The 19,320-nt window shown below is 41.0% G+C and overlaps 1 protein-coding gene across 2 annotated transcripts; it reads left to right on the top strand.

Moving 5' to 3' along the window:
* Positions 1-347: 347 nt before the first annotated feature.
* Positions 348-17,372, top strand: LOC127450501 (2',3'-cyclic-nucleotide 3'-phosphodiesterase-like). 2 transcript variants are annotated; one of them, XM_051714677.1, is made up of 4 exons: positions 348-504; positions 10,328-11,065; positions 11,154-11,281; positions 15,601-17,372. In XM_051714677.1, the coding sequence occupies exons 2-4, from the start codon at positions 10,348-10,350 to the stop codon at positions 16,066-16,068; spliced, it is 1,314 nt and encodes a 437-aa protein (XP_051570637.1). In that variant the 5' UTR covers positions 348-504; positions 10,328-10,347; the 3' UTR covers positions 16,069-17,372. The 2 variants fall into 2 exon arrangements, with proteins under 2 accessions (XP_051570637.1, XP_051570636.1); XM_051714676.1 differs by having other exon boundaries at positions 383-542.
* The last annotated feature ends 1,948 nt before the right edge of the window (positions 17,373-19,320 follow it).

Below are 19,320 nucleotides of genomic sequence, written 5' to 3'. Positions count from 1 at the left end.
GCATGATGTTGATTACCACAAAAATGTATTTCGACTCGTCCCTCCTTTAAAAAAAAGGGGGGTGGAAAAGAAGCAAAACTCGAGGTTACAGTGAGGCACTTACAATGGAAGTGTATGAGGCCAATTCCTGGAGGGATTTAAGGCAGAAATGTGAAGCCTATCGTTTCATTAAAGCACGTACATTAATTGTTTTGTTAAAACTCGTGTATTATTTGAGCTGTAAAGTCACATTTATATCGCTGACGTGCAGAATGAGGAACACGATCAGTAAAGTGCGAAGAAGCGGGAGCGCGCTTAAAATTTCACAAAATTTCATCTGCCTCTCCCTTTCGAGCCCACGCCCGCTCCGCCGTGCACGCAGTGAGCGTGCTCAAGTGCCAGTGGTTTCCGTTTTGTTTCCTTATTATTGCTAGTGCTCGACCAGGCGGGGTTTTCTGCGCAGGGCTCTGGAGAAACGTGGAATTTTGGCTGTACGGCACTTGGAAGCTTAAGCCCCGGGGAAAGGTGACAGCTTTTCATACATCTGCCAACGTTGTAATCAAGTGAGTTGCATTTGCATTGCGCACTCGTGAACAATTGTTTTTACCGTTATAGCTACTTTTGTATCTTTTAGATCACATTTTAAACCAAGCAGTTTGTGCAAGTATTCATTATGTTCAGCTGACTTTAAACGACAGCAAATATTTAGCTAAAACCAAAAAAACAATACTCTGGTATTTATGACATGTGCTCCCTTTTCCCCGCTGTGCGTGGCATTGGCACGCTGATTTGTTTTGTCTATATGCAGCGTGGCTGGACACTGCCACTCCCCGAATCGCTGGGTTTGCATTGTTACGGATAATTACCGCAAACTGAAGCTGTTCATCTGACCGTTTTATTTCTTCACAAGCTTTTACGGCCTTTATACATTAGTTGAAGTAAGTGCTGTCTGCATTTCTCTTGGGTTGGCGCACCCATTTTCTTCCTAGTTAACGAGATTCTTGTGCGCAATGTCTCCAAGTAAAGTACCGTTATCTGCGTGTGAAATTTCCGGACCTTCGCTGCTTTCTCTTTGGGCTTGACAAAGCAGAAGATGGGCATTCTTTGTGTTCCATAGATTAGGTTGCGTGTCCAAATATAATTTGGTCACACAAAGGTTGCGTCTCAAATCATATTGGGCTGCCTAGGGAGCGTTCACATCGAACGCGTTTTTAGACGCCAGTTATAAAGGAACTTCAACATCTAAAAAACGCGTTTCGAGATACTTGCCTTCTGTTTTATTTGTTTCGCTCCTCGGACGACATTTTGGGCATAAAACCGTTGATTTTTGCTGATCCGGAACGTGCCTGCTGTCTAGACAGCTCACTAGGTTTTAAGACAGAGCTACAAAATAAGCAACCCAAATGATGTGCAGGTGCGCGTCACGACTCATTTTGGCCTTACAGCACAGCTTCGTGTAAAACAAGGCCCCGCTTCTGCTTTTTCACATACTTTCATCAGTCTGAACCGTGTCCACGGTGAAATGAAAGGGATAGTTCACCCTAAAATGAAAATTATCAAATCATTTACTCACCCTCATGCCATCTCAGATGTGTATTAATTTTCTTCTTCTGTAGAACAAATTAAGATTTTTAGAAGAATATCTCAGTTCTTTAGGTCCATTCAATGCAAATGGATTGTGGCCAGAACTTTGAAGCTCCAAAATCACATAATGGCAGCATAAAAGTAATCTGTATGACTCCAGTGGTTAAGTCCATTTCTTCTGAAGCGATACAATTGGATTTGGGTGAGAGAGGGTTAAAATGTTACTCTTTTTCCAATATAAATCTTGACATCAGCTGTTTCCTTGGTGATCATGATTACACTTACACTTCCTAACACCATGAGCATGCGTCAAGCACTAGAACAGGAGTGTCCAAAGTCTGGCCCGTGGGCCATCTACGGCTCTCCGATGCGTCCTGCAAGAGACTTTAGAAATGGAACAGAATTAGGCCTGCTATGGGGAAATTATATGAAATTCATATTCTGGGCACTGGATGTCGCCATCGCGTGCAGCCATTATTCACAGCGCATTGTTTCCGCTAGTTTGTTCTGTGTCGTCATCAGCTTCATCAACTGGCAGTGTTCAACTTGTGTTCCCTTACGACTCAGTATACTTAACATTGCGTTTAACGCATATGGGGGTGCCTTCTTACACGACCTAGTTGAAACCTCTCTACAATAACGCCAATATTTTATCATTGGCTATGGTGTTTGAGCTCTGCCTCTTTTGGCACAAAGCTGTCCACTATAAAAGCAGGTGCACAAACACCATTCCCTCAGAATTTCTTCCTTCAAGACAGTGATACTCTGCCTTGACGCTTCGCTGGTGAACGGGCTTCAGCATCCTGATTCCCCGCTGCGCTTCGGCAAGGGTTATGTATCCTTACAAGCAATTGTATATTGTGTGTTTTATATATGTATATATTTAACACACATGGCAGTTCTGATGCTGGGGATGATAATGATGTCATGTCTCTCGCTGCATCAGGTGAGTGGTCAGTGGATGACGCTGCCGCCCCTTCCCCCAGCGAGGGCAAGGAGCATGCACGTACCACTGACAGGGAGATGCACCGTGTCCTTAAAAGGGTGGCACGCCCTTCTCAGAACGCTCGCGCAGTGACGCCATCCTCTCTAATGTGGATCACGGTGAGGAAAACATTTTTGCCCAGCTACCCCCTGTGGAGGAGGTGGTAGCGGCACACCTCTGCCCAGCGAGTAGCAGGATGTGGAAATCACGCCCCATTCATCCTTCCAAGCTGTGTCGACTGATGTCCGCACTGGCTGGTAAAGCATACTCTGCGGCAGGACAAGCTGGATCAGCACTCCACGCAATGGCGGTGCTCCAGGTATTTCAAGCCAAGCTCCTCAATCAAATGGACGAGCAAGGCTTCGATCCAGAGACATTCAAAGAGCTCTGCACCGCTACAGACTTAGCGCTGCGTACCACAAAAGTCACTGCGCAGGCCATCGGTAAGTCCATGGGCAACCTGGTAGTTCTGGATCGACATGTATGGTTGACCCTCACAGAAATTAGTTATAAGGAAAAAGCCACTCTGTTGGATGCTCAAGTGTCTCCAGCCGGCCTCTTTGGCAGCTCTGTGAATAAAATTGCTGAGCGTTACGTTGCGACTCAGTAGCAATCACAGGCTATGAAACACTTTATGCCAAAACGGAGTACATCACAGCCGGTTCACCCTCACTCTGTTTCGAGCCAGCGCCCAACTAAAAGCCCCATACCTGCTGCCTCATCGCTGCCGCCACCGAGTCACCGGTGAGACCACACAAGTCGTGGCCCAAACAGAAGCAGCCGTTTCAGCACATGCCCCGTGCCGACGGGAGAACCCCCCCATGCAGTAAAAGCGCTCCTGACGGGCACAACCCTTTGAAACAGAATGCAGAGCTCAAATGGAGACACAAAACACTGTTCCCCATCTCCCCACTGCTGTTTGTCGAGAAAGGAATATTGCTGTTCACAGTATTGTTCAAAATGTTGTTTCTGTATCTTGCACTCAAATAAATGCAATAAAAAAATGCAATAAGTGCAAAAAAGAATACAGCACTCATTGCAAATGCACAAGATGCTCACACATTCTCAATAATGGTGAGCGACGCATTATATTATACGGTGAGCAAACCAAATTTCCCTCTGTCCTGTTACGCGAATGCGTGGCGAGCCCTAATGGGTATTTCAGAATGGGTGCGAAAAACGATTGAACATGGTAATACGATCCAATTTGCAAGCTGGCCATCCCGTTTCAACGGCATTCTGTCTTCCAAGGTTTCGTCCGAAGACGCGCCAGTGTTACGAGACAAAATACACAATCTCCTCGTGAAAAGCGCAATAGAGGTTGTTGCAAATTGTCAAGCACAAAAAGGGTTTTACAGCCGTTATTTTCTTGTCCCAAAGAAAGATGGTGGGCTTCAACAATCCTGGACCTGAAACATTTGAATCACGCACTCACAAAGCGCTCATTCAGAATGATTACTCCGAAACTGATCTTATCGCATGTACACCCACACAATTGGTTTGCTTTATCTGAAGGATGCGTACTTTCATATCCAAATAGTACAACATCACAGGATGTTTTTGAGATTCGATTTGAGGGAACAGTGTATCAGTTCAAAGTCCTGCCCTTCGGACTGTCTCTGGCTCCTTGCACGTTCACAAAGTGTATCGATGCGGTTCTCACCCCTCTGAAACTGAGCGGCGTGCGCATCTTGAACTACCTTGAAGATTGGCTGTTACTGGCACAATCAGAGTCTCTGTTATGCCAGCACGGAGACTTACTGCTTCATCTAAACAGCTTGGGCCTCAATGTGAACTGGGCAAAGAGCACGCTCTTCCCCCAGCCAACAAATCTCCTTTTTGGGAGTCCACCTCGACTCAGTGAGTGGGTTCACACACCTCAAAGTCGAGCGTGTTCGGGCCATTCTAGTGTCTATCTCAGTTCAAACTGGGGAGAACAATTCCACTGAAGCTGTTTCAAAAAGCATTTGTGTTTATGGTGGCGGCGTCTGCCATTATCCCATTAGGTCTCTTGCACATGAGACTTCTTCAATGCTGGCTCAAGCGCCATGTGCCACGACATGCTTGGCACCATGGGCGCATGCACATCATTATCTCAATGCTGAATAGCTGCTCTACTACCTTGGACAGCTCCTGTCTTTTGCCAGCGATGTGTTGCGCTGGGGCACATCGTCAGGTGGAAAGTGGTGACTACGGATGCTTCCAACACAGGTTGGGGGGCGGTGTGCGATGGGCGCCTGACTTTCGGCACCTGGACAGGTGCAAAGAAAACATGGCACATCAATGGCCTAGAGCTATCGGCTGTGTTCCTAGCCTTAAAGCTTTTCAGTCAGAAATAGCGAACTGTCATGTCCTGGTTCGCTCAGACAACATGACTGTTTTGGCATATATAAACTGCCAAGGCGGAATTCATTCACTGCCACTGAGACTGACGCATCACCTCCTATGGAGCAAGTGTCATCTCCTTTCCCTAAGAGCAACATGTCCCAGGCCATCTGAATTACAACGCGGACCTATTGTCATGCCAAGGGGTGATACCGGGCAAATGGAGACTTTGGGAAATATTCGACAAAGCAGAAATCGATCTATTTGCCTCAGTGGGGAACACCCACTGTTCCCTCTGGTACACGAAGTCCCAAGTCCCGCTGGGAGCGGGCGCAATGGCCCACAAATGGCCAGCAAATATGCGTTCCCCCCCGGTATGCCTGATTCACTCTGTCATATGCAAAGTCTGAGGCACGATCTGGCATTCCCAGCCCAAGCTGTGGAACCTGCATGTGTTGCCCCTGAACGGAGCGCACTAAATGTGCCAGAACTGACACATTCAATCATGAACCCCATTTTACAGGCCAGAGCACCGTTCACGAGACACACCTACGTGCTAAAATGGAATGTGTTCACTGATTGGTGTCTCGCACATGGCAAAGATCCAATAAGCTGCCCCTTACATGAAATTCTCATATTTCATAAAGAGCGATAAAACGCAGGACTCAGTCAACGCTCAGTGTATGTGGAGACTGTATCTGCGGATCACACACCTGAAGCTGGCGCCACTATAGGCAAGTATGATTTAGTCATAAAGTTCCTTAAAGGAGCAAAATGATTAAACCCACCTCGGCCGGCTACCGTCCTGACTTGGGACTTAACTTTAGTCCTAAATTCTCTCGCAGGGACCCCCTTTGAGCCTTTGGGCTCTTTTGAATTGCGCATGCTCTCCATTAAGACCGCACTACTGCTGCCCTGGCCTCAGTAAAATGGGTCGGTGACTTGCATGCATTATTAATCGACAATTCATGTCTGGAGTTTGGCCCTGGTCTTTCAAAAGCCACTGTTAAACTCGGAAAAGGCTATGCACCTAAGGTTCTAACCACGCCCTTCAGAGCGCAGGTGGTTCACCTTCAGGCCGCCTTCCCTCCTCCATTTAATTCGGATGAAGAACAAGCATTGCATTTGTTATGCTCTGTGCGGGTGCTACACGCATACGTTGAGTGTACCCGCCAGCTTAGACTGTCTGATCAGCTCTTTGTATGCTATGGAAGACACACGAAAGGAATGTCCGTCTCTAAGCAAAGACTTTCTCACTGGATTGTCAATGCAATTGCCCTGGCTTATGAGTCGTAGGGTAAGACTTGCCCAATTAGTGTTAAAGCACACTCAGCTAGAGGCATGGCCTCATGGGCATGGACGAATGGTGTCTTTACAAGACACATGTTTTGCAGCAGGATGGTCTTCTCAAAACAATGCCTGCATTCAGGCCATTGTAGTTTACCATAAAGTCACAGGCACTTTCATTATAAATAACCCACTTCCCGACTGGGTTCGTGAAGGAGTTAATTCATACTATATAACTGTAGTTCATATATTCATTCTGAGTGCTCCCCTCCTGGCCCAACACAAGGGTCACTCACTGCGGTATACTCATTTCGGTCGCCGTCCCACGAGACTGGGGCATCATGTTTCCTTTTTGGGAGGTTATGTCATGTAGTGTGGCGTGATGAGAATCTGTTCCTCGTGTTAATGTCAAGTGTATGCGCAATGTCAAGTGTACATGAGACATAAGGGTACGTCTCTGTTACATACGTATCCTCGGTTCCCTGAAATAAAGGGAACGAGACATTGCAAACACTAGCCGCACTACAAGACTCCGAGTTCTTGAGGTACGAGCAATGTGCTCCTTGTTTCTCAGTCAGAAATTCTGAGGAAATGGTGTTTGCGCACTTTTATAGCGGACAGCTTCGCACCAAAAGAGGCGGCGCTCAAACACCAGAGCCAATATTAGAATATTGGCGTTATTGTAGAGAGGTTTCAACTAGGTCATGCAAGAAGGCACTCCCCATATGCGTTAATGTGCATATATTAAAGGATTGACTTCAGGTTAGATACTTGTTCTTTTTAAAATGTCCCGATACCTCGCATCATACAACTGAGTAGAGCTGTTGTTGTGCACGCGGCTGAACAGAGTTTGAGCACACACACAGAGACTCCGAGCATACTCTTCCAAAACGTCCTCTGTAGCACTGGGGAAGTATACTGTAATTAATTGGTTCGTTCTAATATTTCGTGGAAAAAAGAAAAATGATTCACGGGCTTGCAAGCGACATACGACACACTGTAGGAGAGAGTGCTTAAAACACTTGCGCATCAGTGCCTGATGTGTGCGCTCAGCTTGCACATGCACATCTACAAAATAAAATGAAGCACCATAATTTTTATCAAATTAAAATCGTATTTGTAACAAGTAATAACAGAACAGAAGTTATAATTGTATAGCTATAAAGAGTAATTCCTTGTATCAATTCATAAAGTGATAAAATGTAATCTGATTCTGACTATTGTGATGGGTCACACCCAACACTCAGTAGCAGATCTATGTGTTCTTGCAGTGCCACTGAATGGACATCAAAAGAAAAATTTGAATAAATGAGTATAATATTTTGTATAAGACGCATCACTGTTCCATTATAAGTGTTCTTTGTGAAATACCCTATCCTTTATTTACATGTAGGGCCTACACATACCATAGAGCACAAATTACGATTCAAACTTGCATAATATTAAGCGTACAATATAAAGATTATGCATAGTGGAAATCTAATAGCTTCTAGCCATTTTTTTTATTATTACAGCAATGCGGCCCGCGGCACCTTATATTTTTTCTTCTGCATTTGTCCCCAGACCGAAAAAGTTTGGACACCCCTGCACTAGAAAGTGTAATCAAGTTTGAAATCATAATCTTGCCTAGAGACTACAATGGCAAGATGTAAAAATCAAGACTCCACTCATATAGGTCACCAAGTGTATTAGCCTCCCTCACAATCCACTCTGACCAGCAGAAAGGGGCTTTATTAATACATAATTTTGGGTTCAGCCATATGCTCGAGGCAACATATAAATAAATGTCCGAATTAAACACTCTGGACACTTTTGTCCATACCGAGTGCAAATGCGAGATAACTGGGTGTAACTTCTCCGATTAGTTTGATAGAAATTCTTTGCAATGGTGAAATAGGGGCATGAACTTCCTGTTCAATGCGAAACCAGGGAGGGGCTCTCTCAGGTGGAAGCGACCAGTGAGCCAAATGTCTGAGACCGAATGCATAGTAATAAAACAATCTTGGGTAGGCCTAACCCACCTTTGTTGATCAGCCTATGCAACTTACTGAAATGTAATCTGGGACATTTACCATTCCAAATGAAGTACTTCGCTATGCTATCATATTGCTTGAAATAAGAGAGGGGGACATCTATAGGGAGACACTGTAGTAGGTAGTTGAATTTTGGAATACAATTAATTTTAATAACATTAACATTCCCAATCATAGATAAATGTAATGAAGCCTACCTGCCCACATCACTCAAACCTTTTTATTAAAGGGTCAAAATTAACTCTAACTAAATCACACAAATTTGCTGGGAATAAAATACCCAAATACTTAATGCCCTGTTTGGGCCACTGGAAGGCGCCCAGCTGAAAAGCCGTTACCGGGCAGTACGCTGTCAGAGCCAACGCTTCGGATTTAGACCAATGAACTCTGTGTCCCGAGAACTTAGAAAAGGAATTAATAAATCTGTGGAGGCAAGGCATAGATCTAGTAGGGTTGGAGACGAATAATAAAATATCATCTGCGTAAAGCAAAAGCTTATGCGCCACACCTCCCGCCACCACCCCTGGAAAATCATCCTCCTTTCTTATCGCGGCTGGGTGAACTATTCCTTTAAAACCTTCCTTGCGATTTATAAAATCCAGCCTCTGGATATTAAAGGAGATGTTTGTTATTCAGTGGCAGTTTAAGGTGCCTTTTTAAACCATCGGGTGTGAATTGTTTCACCTGGGAAATTCGAAGACTTGTTGTTTGATTAAGCTGAAAAGATTTGCATAGTTCCATTAAAAAAGGGAACACAGGCCTAGGTGATGACAGCTAGTGACTGGTTGCACAATGAACGCATGGCCTTTGACATCAAACATGACTAGTGATTCACATCCTACTTTCTGCTTGTTAGTATGAAGTCTGATAGCACATCACAAGACATCTGAGGTGATGGTACATTATCTGTGTAATTGTACAAGATCTTTCAACATTAAGTTATGCAATATACAGTAGTTTTCATGGGCCTCTTGAAAAGAGTGGAAAAAAATTGAAGTATGGAAGACAGAAATTGAAATATGGAAAAAGAAGGGAAGGAGTAATGTGTAGGTCAGAGAGAAAGCAGCTTTTACATTGGCAGTTAGATGGCTCCTCAGATTTCACTTAATGCACAGTGGTGTTGGTCTCACATTTGCTAGCAAGGACAAGAATTGGAGACTGCCCAGAAGTTGCAATGTGAAATGTGTTGTGTGTAATAAAATGTTTTCTTTGCAAGCATTTGGCTTAGGGATGTGCACGAGTAGGCCTAATCATTTAATCGAACTCATTCAGCTTTAAATATTCGACTAGTAAAAGCAGTACTCGAATATTGTCGTTTAACTCCCTTTGTGCCTTTGCTTGCCATGGGCAACAATGAAACATCATCTCTCAGCTAAATCTTGCCATTACATTCTTGCATGATATTGTTAAAGGATTAGTTGACCCAAAAATTTTAATTCTGTCATCATTTAAAGTGAATGTATAGTTTCAGAAGACTTGGCATCTATGTTTCTATGTGATTGCTAAGGTTTTTTTCTTTTTATTTTTGTGCTATTTTTGACTAGATGTTGTGTATGCATAGTGCTTATTTTTTCATAAGAAAAACAGGTTCAGAGGTTGAAGACTGAACTTAAATTCTAAATTTCAAGTAACCGATTAATCGTTTTTATGTGTTGAGTACTCGACTGCAAAGTTATGAGAAATGCCTTTCCCGTTTTGGCTTTTATGAACATTGAGCCTATATAATGTATACTGTGATGAAGGGTCTAAAGAAGTGGTCATTTTTTGGAGCTCCCGTGTTCGAGTATATTGCTTTGCATTTCTGCACAGTTAGCTGCAAGATAGAAACTGAACTGTCAGTCTGTTAATCTTTACCCAGTGTTCCTTAAGCTAGAATTCATTTAACCCCTTGTTTACATCATGTTAACACCATCTAGCTTAAGATCTCATGCAGTTCAATATGTTAACACCATCTAGTTTAAGATCTCATGCAGTTCAACATGTTAACACCATCTAGTTTAAGATCTCATGCAGTTCAACATGTTAACACCATCTAGTTTAAGATCTCATGTAATTCAACAGAGAACCATAGTTTAACTCTGTAATCTCCTATGAAGTGCATTCACACTCACTCTTGCTTCAATTGAATTATCAGAAACAGCCTGCTGTGTAGCAATGGAAGCTGAGCAGAATCAGGAAGTTCCAGAGGCTGTTGCTGAGACACAGGAAGTGGCGATAGAGCAAGAGAAAGCGGAGGCCAAATGTGAAGAGGTGGTTAAGGCTCCTTCAGAAGCTGCAGGATCACCAGAAACGGCCCCTGAACAGGAGATTTCACAGGAGAAGACCCCAGTGATGGAGAATTCTGCAGAATTGCCAGAAAAAGAGAAAACCACAGAAACTGAGGTGTCTTCTGGCAAATTTTCTGAACCTCCTACAAATGTGGAGAAGTGTCCAGAGAAAACCCCACCTGCTGAGTCTTCTGAGAATCCTCCTGAGGTGGAAAAGTCACCAGAGCCAGTACAGCAGAAAGAGTCTAAGGAACCACAGATTCAAGTGAATTCTGAATCAGAGAAACAGGAGGAAGAAGCTGTGAAAGAGGCGGAGCCTATCAAAGAGGCAGAGTCCAAACCCACTGCTGAGAATGATGCTAAGCCAGAAGAACTCGACAAAGGTGAGGAGACGAAAGAAGAGGATAAGGTACAAACATCAGAGGCTGAGGGGGTTCAAGGTGAGCTTCCAAAAAAGGCAGAGCCTGAGCAGAAAGAACCAGAGCTGCCTCTCTTCTTCGGCTGGTTCCTGCTTTCAGAGGAAGAAGAGCGGATAAAGTGTGCAACCATGGACTTCCTCAAGACACTGGACACTTTGGAGGCCTTCAAACAGCACATCAGTGAATGTGAGTGTTTTTTCCTGTACAATCCTGATTCTCCTCAGTATTTGTGTTTTTGCAGATATGTTAATGCTGATTTTCTGTTTTGTTCTAGTTACTGGTGAGGCAGAGAAAGAGGTTGATCTTGAGCAGTACTTTCAGACTGCGCAGCCCCTCCACTGCACTTCAAATTTCTGTGACTACGGCAAAGAAGAGGGGGCAAAAGAGTATGCAGAGCTTCAGGTCAGTGTTCCATAAAGCCTGATCTCATGGAAATTAATTGACCGTGGCAACCTTTTTGCAAAATGACATCACGTGGTTTCTTATGCGCATCACAGGAGTTCCGAGGTGAAATGTCCACTGAGTGGTGCTAAAAGAGAGTTAAATATTCTCCCAAACAGATGAGGTTTGTAAAGGGATAGTTCACCCAAAAATGAAAATTCTCTCATGATTTACATCCTCCTGGCATTCCAGATGTGTATGACTTTCTTTCTTCTGCAGAACACAAATTAAAAATTAAAAGAATATTTCATCTCTGTAGGTCCTTATAATGGAAGTGAATGTGACAAAATTTCTGAAGCTCCAAAATCCGCATAAAGGTAATACGTACGACTCCAGTGGTTAAATCCATGTGTTCAGACACAATATGATAGGTGTGGGTGAGAAACAGATCAATATTTAAATAATTTATCATAAATTCTCCTCCCTGCCCAGTAGGGGGCGATATGCATGAAGAATGTGAATCACCAAAAATAGAAGAATGGGAAAGTGTCTGAGCAGGAGAAACATTTATAGTAAAATAAGGACTTAAATATTGATCTGTTTCTCACCCACACCTATCATATCACTTCTGAAGACATGGATTTAACCACTGGAGTCATATGTATTACTTTTATGCTGCCCTTATGTGGATTTTGGAGATTAAAAATTGACACCCATTCATCTGCATTGTATGGACCTACAGAGCTGAAATATTCTCCTAAAATCTTTATTTGTGTTTGGCAGGTGAAAGAAAGTCACAAACAGATGGGATGGCTTGAGAGTGAGTAAATGATGAGAGAATTTTCATTTTTAGGTGAACTATCCCTTTAAGGTTAATGCTCTATTGTTTTTTACATCAACAAAACCTACCTCCCTACCCTAAACCTAACCGATAGTGTCATGAAAAATGCAAAATGCTAAAACAACCATGTCATTTTCTGGAGCTTCTATGACACTTTTGGCTTCCATATCGCTGCAAGTGTAACACTCTATCAGTCGAGCTACCTGCTATTTAATCACGGTCAAATAAGCTTGTAAATGTAGTTGGTTATGTAATGTAAGGCCTTAAGACTCTTGAACTATAGTAAAAGTTTTGATGACACAAAATAGCATTGTGTAAGGAACAGAGCAAAATGTGTTAATGAATCTGTGGTTTAACTCGTGAATTGTGTGAAAGGGAATAAAAGTCGTTCTAGCAGTTGTAGTGTTTTCATTTCACTAGTAAACTGCTGTGATGTGTGCAATGAGCCACGTAACGTGATGCCATAAGACCAGGTTGGTTCCACACAAGCCGTCTTTTTACATGGGAGCCAAAACCATGTTCCATATCATGCAGAGCCAAAGGTAAATGCATTTTTTTTTTTTTTTTTAATCATAATAATATACCTACATATTGACATGCCTTGAATTACGTAGCCTTTCAAAACACATGGGAGAAGTCATGCTACTATTCTCATTTGAATTCAGTTGGAGGCCCTGCCAAGTTTCTGAAATGTGAAACACATTATTTGCAATTATTTTAGTCTAATTTTTGTTATTAAAAATGCAATTAAAAAACCTTTATATAGGTTTTTAGTTGTTTTTTATGTATTATCTTTCAACTTTTTTGACAAAAAATGCCATTGAATCAGGAGTCTTAAGGACATGGCAGAGAAAAAATATCTGTTTGCTTCTAAGAATCAGAGAGTGGAAAATGGTAATAAACTATATTATAATGCAAAACACTTGGCTAACATTATAAGTGGATCTTAAAATTTCTATAATTGACCTGACTAGAGGTCGACCGATAATTAATTTTTCCGATAACAAGGATGGTTGAAAAGGCCGAAAGCCAGTTAAATTGGCTGTTATTTTTCAAATAGATTTAAGATATATTTAAAAAGAATTTGTCTTACAATGACAGGCACAGACAAAATTAATACAATCCCAGATGCATTTTATTGTTGAACCAAAATCACAGTTGTAACCAGAAAAAAAAAATGATGATTTGGCGCATAACATTGGACTTTTTACTATGAAGAAGCCCAAAACACACCGCAGACTCTTATTTTAAAAAGGACAGAAACTTGCGTTCTATCTTTAAGTATTTACTAAATTAAGCTTTTTATTGCCTATATATTTGCCAGATGAAGGGCTTTGTACAGTTGTGTCCAAAAATATTGGCACCCTTGGTAAATATGAGCAAAGAAGTCTTTGAAAAATATGTCTTTATTGTTAATATTCACAAAAATCTAACATTTAATTGAAGTAAACTAATTGAAAGGGGGGGGGGGGTCTCATAATTAAATATTTTTCTCCAAAACACGTTTGCCACAATTATTGGCACCCCTAGAAATTCTTATGAGTAAAACATATCTGAAGGATATTCCCATTCATATATTATTAAATTTAATAAGTACACCTGGGTGACAAGGAACATGAAATTGTTCAGCCATGACTTCCTGTTTCTCTTGGATATGGGGTAACACACTGGCCAAATTCTCTTAGTCATCCATCACAATGGGTAAAACCAAAGAATAAAGTTCTGATGTGTAGCAAAAGGTTGTTGAGCTTCACAAAATGGGGAAGTGGCTGTAAGAAAATAGCTAAAGCATTGAAAATACCCATTTCCAACACAAGGGCAATAATTAAGAAGTGCCAATCAACTGGAGATGTTACGAATCGGCCTGAAAGAGGACGTGTGTCTATATTGTCTCCACGCACTGTGAGAAGGATTGTTTGAGTGGCCAAAAATTCTCCAAGGATCACAGCTGGAGAATTGAAGGAATTAGTTGGGTCTTGGGTTCAGAAACTCTCCAAAACTACAATCAGACATCACCTACATCACCACAAGTTGTTTGGGAGGGTTTCAAGAAAAAAGCCTCTGGTCTCATCCAACAACAAACTCAAGTGTCTTCAGTTTCAGACACTACTGGAACTTCAAATGGGACCAGGTTCTATGGTCAGGTAAAACAAAAACAGAGCTTTTTTGTAGGAAACACCAGAGATAAGTTTGGATCTTTAATGTTGTGGGGCTGTTTTTATGCCAGAGGTCCTGGACATCTTGTTTGGATACATGGCATCATGGACTCAAATACCAACTGATAAAAAATCAGAACCTGATTGCCTCTGCCAGAAAACTTAAAGTAGACTGGGGTTGGATATTCCAGCTGGACAGTGATACAAAACACACATCAAAATCAACACAAAAATGGTTCACCTACCACAAAATCAAGGTTCTGCCATGGCCATCCCAGTCTCCTGACCTGAACCCCATAGAAAACCTGTGGGGTGAACTGAACAGGAGAGACCACTAGTGTGGACTTACTGAATTTGAAGGATCCGGAGAGATTCTGTATGGAGGAATGGTCTCGGATCCTTTGCCATGTGTTCTCCAACCTCTTTAGGCATTATAGGAGAAAACTCAGAGCTGTTATCTTGGCAAAGGGAGGTTGCACAAACTATTGAATACAAGGGTGCCAATAATTGTCTCACACACATTTGATACAAATATCTGTTTTTATAAAACTTGTGTTGTGTTTGGAATTGTTTGATATCTATTTGAGGATAGATTTTTGTGAATATTTTGAATGAAAGACCAAAAGGATAAACAGTAAGGATGTATTTTTCACAGCCGCCTTTTCTCATATTTGCCAAGGGTGCCAATATTTTTGGCCACAACTGTATATATCTGGTGAAATACATATGAGGTTTAATGAGGAATAAGGTTTATTATTATTATTATTATTATTCATAAGATATGAAGCTGGAGACACAATGTATGTGCTGACAGGGCATTTTCCATCCAGTCACATTTTTATTTGTAGGCCCTCACTTCAATACATGATTATCTAATAAAAATAACAGTGTGCACTTTGAGGATAAAAATATAAATGAATATTGTCAATGATGAGAGATTTATAATACAGCAAATCCCCATTTTATTGTTGATCACAAAAAAAAAAAAAAAAAACTATCGGCATAGATTATTCGGTAAAACCGATACATTGGTCTATCTCTAGACCAGACCCCTTCAAGCATTCTATCATAAAGGAGCCAACTATAATATAATATGAAGCTGGTCAGATTGAAAGATCTTATGTAGGTTTTTTTTCTGTAATCTTTCTTTCTTTCTTTTTTTTTTTTTATGTTGTAAATGTATGTTTTTCATTTGCTGTTTTTCTTAAACTACTTTGTTCTTGCCATGAAAACAGCCATTGATGCTGATATGGCATTTAAAGAATAATAAATAAATATAAAGCTGCCTTAGCAAATTTCAGATTTACACCTATTTTACCTTTTTTTTTTTTTCATATATATAGGTGGTCAAGGATTCATTTGGCAATTCTGACGAGCTTTCCGTCACTGCTCTCATTGTGACCCCTCGTACGTTTGGGGCCCGTGTGGTGCTGACAGAAGCTCAGATGAAGCTATGGCCAGAAGGGGCAGACAAGGACAAGGTTCCTCCATCCCTCCTGCCCAGCGTTGAGGCTCTCCCAGCAGGTAGCCGTGCCCACGTCACATTAGGCTGCTCGGCTGGAACGGAGTCCATTCAGACCGGTTTTGATCTGCTGGAAATCCTGGCCTTGCAGAAGGAAGGCAAGGAGGTCACCCAGGTAGAGATGGAGATGGGTACTTTGTCCTACCTGGGCGAGGGCCGTTGGTTCCTTGCCTTGAGGGAACCAATTACAGCAGACACCACCTTCTCTAGCTTCTCTGATGACAAGCCTACCTGTGACCAGGGCAAAAAGGATGGAGAGAAGAAAAAGAAAAAGTGTACCATTCTGTGAGAGCAAAGGAAAGAGAAGAAAGGGGGAGAAACATTTCCAAAGGGCTCTCGCCCTTGGTTGGCTGGGTAGTATGTTGTGTTTTTGCATGCGTGTAGGTGGATTGCGTGTATGTTTTGCAGCTTTAGTGTACGCACAGGGATGGCTTAGGATGATTTGGCAGGCAACGTGAGACCAGACATTTCCAAAGCAACCTGCTGGTTCCCAGCTTTCTCTTAGCTGGTGCCTTTTTCCTTTTTGTCTGGCAACACGAGCTCAGAGGCCTTAGTATCTGCCTTAAGGTCAATAGATCAATATGCATTAGGTGCTAGTTCATATGGATTTGGCCACCACACCATCACTGTTCCCTTCACACAGGTGTGTTCACGATCGGTCTTCCCTACACTTAGATTCAGCACAACTTGTACCCTGTCCCGGCTCATTTCTTGATGATCAGTAGTCTTGTTATACAGCTCTAACTCCAGTTTGAGTTAGTTTTGCTGTACCTTTAGAAGATTTAGATTCTCAAAATACATTTAACTTCTAACTCGAATCTATCTCATGCAAAAAAACGTAGTGGTAGTTTTGATCCGTTTAAATGTGCATACATCAATGGTGCTTAAGCTGAGGTTTGGTAAAGAGCATACATTTGTTAGTTTAGCTTGCCTCTTCAATGTCCCTCTCTTTCTTCAGCCTTTGCTGATCTGATATGACTTGTACGATGAAAATTTCCTTGAATGTGTGCTGCACCTTTATTAATCTCTGATAACCACTGATAATGATCTGTTGTGTGCATGCCAAAATTGACACGGTTCTTCTTATTTCTTGCAATCATGTAAAATTCACCATGTTTTTCTTTTATCAAATGAAATTGCATACTGTCTGTGAGATGTTTTTTTTTAGGCTAAATTGTTTGTGTCTGTGTCCATGGATGAAACGATGTTCTCTCCTGAGCTGTTATACCATTTACAGTGTTGGTCAAACCAAGGAAGACACCTTTTGAATTTACAGCCCATAATATCGGCTGACATATACCCATAATTTTCTTCATTATATCTGTCAATTTATCCATACAATCAGCTCTTTCCTTAAACCAGTGTATTGACGTGTAATTACATTTACGCTTATTCATATCAGTTCTGAAAAAAATGTGCACTCTGAATACTGTGACAAGCATCTCTCTGGTGCCTTCCTCCTCTGTAGGTTTCTAGATGGCCGAAGCCATGCTTATCTTAGGTCTCTGACATCAAGGCACTATATTTTTGCACTTATCTTGTTTTTCATTTGATTTTGTACACTTAATAAAAGAATGTGCTTGGCTCTGACAACCCTGTCTTTCTTTTTTGGAGAGTTAAGTGAATTGTGACCTTTGTTTTAAACACGTGGTTGCATGCTTAATCCGTTTAATTTGGATGTTTTCCCCTTCAAAACTGATTTTCTCTTAGCCCAAATTGATTGCCAGTTTCTGCATTAATAGAACATTCTTTTAAAATGCTGGAAAAGTAACTACAATTTTAGTGGCTCATGATGTCAAAATATTGTATGTTTAAGTTCATAAATATTGACAGCAGAAGTGCATCTCGAGAGAGTCTGAATCACTGTTTGCCTTTTGTCACAAGGTGGCGATTGACACCACTAAAAGCTTCCAGACATATACAATTTAAAACCAAGTAATTTCAGCCTGTTTGTGACTAGCTTCACAAGGTGTAAGAACTGAATTGTCCAAGCAGAGAACAATCTTCTGCACGAATATTTTGCTTCGTGTGATGGTGTAAATATTCCTTCCCCAACACATTTGTCTCTCTTCTTCACACAAGACTAGACAGAGGCCTTGTGAATGTGCATTTGTGTCTGCTTGCTCAATAGCTCTCAAGTGAACATTTCCTGCCAAGAGTATGGAGTCTCCTTTTGCTGCATATACTTGAGGGTAAATTGATATAGGACAATTAAATGCAAACCAATTTTTACCTTTAGATGTAAAAATGTAATATTTGCTACTCACTGAATTGAAGTTTTGGCAAAGTGTTAAAAGAAAAGTATTTGCAACTATGAACCACAGAGAAGAATGGAGAAACACTAAATTCTTAGTTAGCTGAGAGTTTGAAACATTTATATATCACTTGTTTATTTTACTGTAATCTTTAACTGTAAGAACACTAAATGACCCCTATTCCAGGCTGGTGAACTTCTGGTCTCATCTCCTCACCAAAGTCTCACATCTGCAAACACTGTTGACATCCAGTGATCAATGACAGAAGCGTGCAATTTCCTTTTTTCTTTTTTTTTCTTTTTCTAAACTCAGGTTGAGTCATGTCTCTTTGGCTGGTGCTTTTTAACTGAGCATTACCTGATGCTGCCATGGACAGAAAAGCCAACCAGTACATTAGCAACAACAGCCAGAGCTGCAATGCCCTTTGTAAAGGCCAAGACATTCATTTACCTGATATTTCATTAGAGAGAGAGAGAGATTATTCTACATCACCCTGATGTTATCTGGACAGATTGTTCAGAGCGGTTTCAAATTTAAAAGACTTTTGTGCAAAAGAAAGCTTATGCTAAAAGGGGAGAAACTGTCTCTGCATTTTATTATTTTTTTTTTATTTTTTGCATAATTTATAATTCAGCCTTTTTGGCCAATATGAACTGTGAAAATGAAAGGCTGTTGCATAAATGGTTCTAGACTTGGGTTTTCCTTTTTATTTAATGTTGAGCGTAAAACTCATTGCTGTCCTATAAAGTTGTATTATTTTAAAAACTAAATCAATATTTGTTTTGAAATGTATACTATTATGCATTTAAAACTGCACAAAAAAACAAAACAAAAAAAAAAGCATTTGAGGACTTGACTCTCTCTGAAAGTGTATATAAGAGAGACAACTGTGGCAAGTTCTCCAAAATGCTGTTTTGTTTTTTGTGCTGTTTTAAATGCATAGTAGTATATATTTCAAACCAAATATTGATTTAGTTTTTTTGTTTATTGATAATAAAAAATATTCATGGTATTATTTTTGAAAACATCATTACTATACATTTTCACAAATGCCTAAAACCTTTGCACAGTAATATATATGTAAGGTGCACTCATTTTATCCTCAGTAAAAAAGTTGTATTCTTAGATATTTATTTTTACGTCCTTAAGAAATGAACTGTAATTTTGAAACACATTTGACAGTTTTTTAAATCATGAGCAAATGAGATAAAGCCTCCAGTCAGATCAGTAGACTTATAAAAGCTGTTTTATTCTACATGGAGAGGGTCTACTCATGGGGGATACCA

The sequence above is a fragment of the Myxocyprinus asiaticus genome, chromosome 13 (assembly GCF_019703515.2).
Source record: "Myxocyprinus asiaticus isolate MX2 ecotype Aquarium Trade chromosome 13, UBuf_Myxa_2, whole genome shotgun sequence".
Classification (NCBI taxonomy): domain Eukaryota; kingdom Metazoa; phylum Chordata; class Actinopteri; order Cypriniformes; family Catostomidae; genus Myxocyprinus; species Myxocyprinus asiaticus.
The sequence above is the reverse complement of the archived record's forward strand: the minus strand, read 5'-3'. Positions and strand labels throughout refer to the sequence as shown.

Excerpts from the sequence above, each read along its gene's own strand:
- LOC127450501 (XM_051714677.1), top strand. The coding sequence starts at position 10,348 with ATGGAAGCTGAGCAGAATCAGGAAGTTCCAGAGGCTGTTGCTGAGACA. Across the intron at positions 11,066-11,153 it reads CAAACAGCACATCAGTGAAT|TTACTGGTGAGGCAGAGAAA; the intron begins GTGAGTGTTTTT and ends GTTTTGTTCTAG. Across the intron at positions 11,282-15,600 it reads AAGAGTATGCAGAGCTTCAG|GTGGTCAAGGATTCATTTGG; the intron begins GTCAGTGTTCCA and ends TCATATATATAG.